Source organism: Acipenser ruthenus, chromosome 26 (assembly GCF_902713425.1).
Source record: "Acipenser ruthenus chromosome 26, fAciRut3.2 maternal haplotype, whole genome shotgun sequence".
Taxonomy (NCBI): domain Eukaryota; kingdom Metazoa; phylum Chordata; class Actinopteri; order Acipenseriformes; family Acipenseridae; genus Acipenser; species Acipenser ruthenus.
Genome location: NC_081214.1, coordinates 8,971,282 through 8,976,043, shown reverse-complemented (window position 1 = coordinate 8,976,043; position 4,762 = coordinate 8,971,282). Strand labels below are relative to the sequence as shown.

The 4,762-nt window shown below is 51.1% G+C and overlaps 1 protein-coding gene across 1 annotated transcript; it reads left to right on the top strand.

Annotated features, from left to right (window-relative positions):
• Positions 1-1,071: 1,071 nt before the first annotated feature.
• Positions 1,072-3,196, top strand: LOC131701788 (putative SCAN domain-containing protein SCAND2P). Its single transcript, XM_059001713.1, has 4 exons — positions 1,072-1,285; positions 1,432-2,580; positions 2,669-2,754; positions 3,185-3,196. Exons 2-4 carry the CDS (start codon positions 1,785-1,787, stop codon positions 3,194-3,196), a joined length of 894 nt encoding a protein of 297 aa, XP_058857696.1. The 5' UTR covers positions 1,072-1,285; positions 1,432-1,784.
• The last annotated feature ends 1,566 nt before the right edge of the window (positions 3,197-4,762 follow it).

Genomic DNA, 4,762 nt, shown 5'->3' with positions numbered 1-4,762 from the left:
CGGCAATGTCCCATACCTTGATGGTTATTTTCGACTTGAAAGGGAACTTATAATACTGCTATTGGTTTGCTGAATGATGAAACATCTGAGGTTCAGGGATTCAGTTGAACTCAGTTTTCAATTCTTTGCAGTACTTCAACGTTTGCCAGCCTGGTTTACCTCCTTGTCTTGGCCATGACATTCTGAGGGTGCGCTTTCTTATGATGTTGCCATGTACCTTCACTTATTCTGTGCTGAATCGACGTATCACACAGTTTAAGTATATTGCTTCACTTGCTAGTACAAAGCCCTGTGAGGTTAAACTACATAGGGCTAAGCTTGGAGGTCATGCGGTACAGAATTGGACTTTGCTGAGGCTTTTGCCAATGTTAATTGGTGATAAAGTCTGTGTTTCCGAGGACGCTGTGCTCTAAAAGACATTGTACACTTGATTTGTGCTCAGAAGATCTCAATGTCGCAAGTTGCTTGTTTAGATGTTCTGATTGAAGAATATTTAGATTCAAGAAAATAATTGTTTCCCGACAGTAACTTGAAACCCAAGCATCATTACCTTAGACACTACCCAGGATTAATCTTAAAGTTTGGACCACTCATTAGATTATGGGCAATGTGATTTGAGAGCAAACACTTGTATATTAGGAGGTGTTCGAGGCATTTGCAGAACTTTAAGAATCTGTGCCAAACACTTGCAGAAATGCATCAGATATTTCAAGCTTATCTTACTGCTGGTTCATTCTTTGCTTCAGTACTGCAAGTTAAAGATTGCTATCTGTTGTACAGCGAAATGATAACCAATGCTGTAAGAGATTTTGGCTTCCATGAGTCTAATACAAAAGTTTCTATGGAAGTTCAATTCCAAGGAACTACATACAAGAAAGGCTTGTTTGTAGTGACAGGGTTTGATGAAATTTAGCTCATTTTAATCAAAGACGAGTCTGTATTTCTTGTTACAAGGATATTTGTATCAGATTTCCTTCCACATGTACACCTGTACTCAATACAAATGCAAAGTGAGGCTGCACGATGCCTGAATATTAATGATTTCGTAGATTTATATCCATGTGACAAAGAGAGAATGAATTCTTGTTTTAGATCTCCCTTCCGACCGGTGAGGGCTGTGGAGAGGAGGAACAGGCAGAGCCACGGTGCGCAACGTCATCAACCCAGACGGGGAGCGCTGTGGCAATCGCGCATTGGTCAACGGCGATTGCCCACGCTGCCCAATGGGAGCGGGACGGAGCGTACAAAAGGGGGCGTGGCCCGGGGCTCTGTTCCTTCTGGCAAGGTACGGTGAGAGACAGAGAGAGAGAAAGAGAGAAAACAGTGGCAACTCAAACGGAGTACAAATAAAGAGGGGAAAAGAAATGAGAAGGACGGTTGGTTGGCACAGAGGTTCCCTGTTAACCCCCTTGTTTTTATTTTACTTATTAGAGCACTAACGGGACGCTCGGGAGCGAGACGGGAGGAGCGAACCCGGAAGTGCTACGCTGGTCCCGCCCTGTTTTACCTCAGGGGAAGGAGGAAGGACGGACGATTGTTTTGTTTTGTTATTTTCCGTCCTCGTTGTTTTTGGTTCTTTTTTGTGAAGTTCTTTTTTCTCCCCCCCCCTGTTCCTTTTGCTTTGTGGTTGCCGGGTTACACATCGTTGTGTATCCCGGCTCCATTATTATTTCTATTGTGGCCAAATAAAGCCGGGCAGCAGTAAAAGTGAAAATCGAGACTGGTTTCTTTTATTTCCCTATCACCCACTCAGCTACCTGTCACACGTGGTGTCCAGAAGTGGGATGGACCCCGCTGCTTTATCAGCGATTTTGGAGGCGTTGGACAGCCGGAGGGAGGCTGAGGAACGGAGGAGGGAGGAGCGGTACACAGCCCTCATCGAAAGGGTCGGGATGGGGATGACGTCGGCGGCAACCGGCCCCGTGATGGTGGCCCCGAAGGCCCGGGCTCAGAAGATGACGGCGGAGGATGACCCCGAAGCCTACCTCGTAGCCTTCGAACGGCTGGCTACCACCGCAGCATGGCCCCGGGAGTACTGGGCAAGCCAACTTGGCCCCTGCTTGATGGGAGAAGCGCAAGCAGCATACCGGGCCATGACTGATGAAGACGCCAGCCAGTACGAGTTGGTGAAGCAGGCTATCCTCCGCCGCCTTAATATCACGGGGGAGACCCACCGAGTCCGCTTCCGGGAGTTCCAGCGACCAGCAAACACCCGGCCCAGGGTGGTGGCCCAACGATTGTGCGACCACATGGCGCAATGGCTGAACCCCAGCCAGAAAACTGGGATCCAGATGGGGGAAGCCATTGTAATGGAACAATTTTGCCATGTGGTCGGGGCGGAGACGCAAGCGTGGATACGCCGGCACAATCCCACCACTCTGGAACAGGCCGTGGCCCTGGCGGAGAATTTTGAGGACTCCCTCGTGTCCGCCCGCACCACGTTGCTGGACTGCACCCCTCCCTCCTCTACTAAAGGACCACCACCGAACCTCGCTCCCGGACCACGACCCAGCAAATCACCAGCCCCGTCGGGTCATCCAGCCCCCTTACCGTGGAGGCAGAGGTTGGCCCCCAGCTGGGGTAGAATGGCTCCCCCTGCCCCGCTGACATACCAACAGCGGGACAGATACGTACCACCCTTACCCTCTGCCCCTCCAATCTGTTTCAGGTGCCAGCAGTCGGGACACATCGCGAGATACTGCCCGGCCGCTATGGAATGCGATGTGGCTGCATGTCACCTGGCGTCTGAGACGGGTAAGAAATGGGGAAAGGGTCGGGAGGGCCCGTGTATTGTTGATGTGGCGCTGGGGAATGTGAGTACCCACGCATTAGTGGACACAGGGTGTGAGCAAACTCTGATTCGAACAGCTCTCCTTGGCGGTATGTCGTGGCAGCCACAAGGCCAGGTGGCGATCTCCTGTATCCATGGGGATACGGCGACATACCCCACTCTAAAAGTATACTTATCGGTAGGTCCGATAAAGCGCCACCTAGTAGTGGGGGTGGCCGAGAAGTTACCACACCCAGTTATTCTGGGTCAAGACTGGCCGCAATATAAAGATTTACTAAAAGTATCGGCAGCCTCGACCACACGTGTAAACACGGCAGATTCCCGAGGAAAGGAAGTCATTGGTACCGTTTTTCCTTTCCACGCCGAACTGTTTTCTCCCCTTTTCCGTCCTAGGAAAACACGTAAGGAGAGACGGAAGGAAAAGTGGGAGGGCGCATCGATGAGACACGGCTGGGGACTGGCGGGGGAAGGTTCTGATGGTCCCAAACGCCAATCGAAGGGGGTGGGGACACAGTGTGACCGGGCGGGCGAGGTTACTGGACCCTCGAGGGCAGAGACTGCTCCAGCCCCCGTCGATATCCCGGACGTGTGGGCCTCAAGCGCGGACCTAGTGTGGGAGCAAAACAACGACCCCACACTGGTGCACGCTTGGGAACAGGTCCGGTCTATTGAGGGTAAGGATGTTGATGGCATTGGGGCGCTGGTATATCCTCATTTCGTTGTAGAGGGGCACTTGCTATATAGAGTAAACCCCGCCCCGGGCACAGGACAGCCTGTCAAACAGTTGATGGTTCCCCCGTCCTGTCGACCAGAGGTCATGAGGCTGGCGCATGACGTCCCCTTTGCAGGACATCTTGGTGTTGACAAGACGAGGGACAGGATACTGGCTCGATTTTATTGGGCAGGGCTCTACACCGAGGTGGCGAAATATGTAGCTACCTGCCCGGACTGTCAGAGAGTAGCGCCGGGTCGAGTGCGTCCCGCCCCTTTGGTCCCACTGCCCATTGTCTCCATTCCCTTTGAACGCGTTGCAATGGACATAGTTGGGCCAGTGCTGCCTTCTGATTCCGGGTACACACACATATTAGTAATGGTGGATTATGCGACGCGGTACCCGGAAGCAGTTCCGCTGCGGTCCACTAGTGCCACTGCAATTGCGAAAGAGTTAAGTCAGATTATGGCTAGAGTAGGGATCCCAAAAGAAATATTAACTGATCATGGAACGAACTTTTTATCGAAAACGCTACAGCAAGTGTATAAAATTCTAAAAATACGTCCCATCAGGACATCGGTTTATCATCCCCAAATGGATGGACTGGTGGAACGTGTTAACCAAACTTTGAAGCAAATGTTGAGACGGTTTGTGAGTCAGGAGCAGAAACATTGGGCTACTCTTCTTCCTTATCTCCTCTTCGCAGTGAGAGAGGTGCCTCAGAGCTCAACGGGATTTTCCCCCTTTGAGCTGCTGTATGGCCGGCAGCCACGGGGCATCCTCGACCTGTTGAGAGAAGGTTGGGAAGAACCACAAGGGCTCCTCTAAAAATGTAGTGCAGCATGTGCTCCTACTGCGGGATCGCCTCGATTTAATTGGTCGATTGGCTCAAGATAATCTCAGATCGGCTCAACATCGGCAACAGCAGCATTACAATACTAATGCACGAATTCGAACCTTTCGGCCAGGAGATAAAGTAATGCTGCTTCTTCCGTCGTTGGAGTCGAAACTGTGTGCTAAATGGCAGGGGCCATATGAAGTGATACGGGCTGTAGGAGTAGTGAATTATGAAATTAGACAGCCCGATCGCCGTAATAAAACAGAAATTTATCACGTCAATTTATTAAAGCCCTGGAAGGCAAGGGAGGTCTTATTCATAGCCCCAGGCGAGGTGGAGGATGACTTAGGACCCTGTATAGAGGCCCCTAGCCCCAGCCAGATTTCAATGGGGGAACAGTTACTTCCAGATCAGCAAATAG

Excerpts from the sequence above, each read along its gene's own strand:
- LOC131701788 (XM_059001713.1), top strand. The coding sequence starts at position 1,785 with ATGGACCCCGCTGCTTTATCAGCGATTTTGGAGGCGTTGGACAGCCGG. Across the intron at positions 2,581-2,668 it reads GAGGTTGGCCCCCAGCTGGG|GTGCCAGCAGTCGGGACACA; the intron begins GTAGAATGGCTC and ends AATCTGTTTCAG.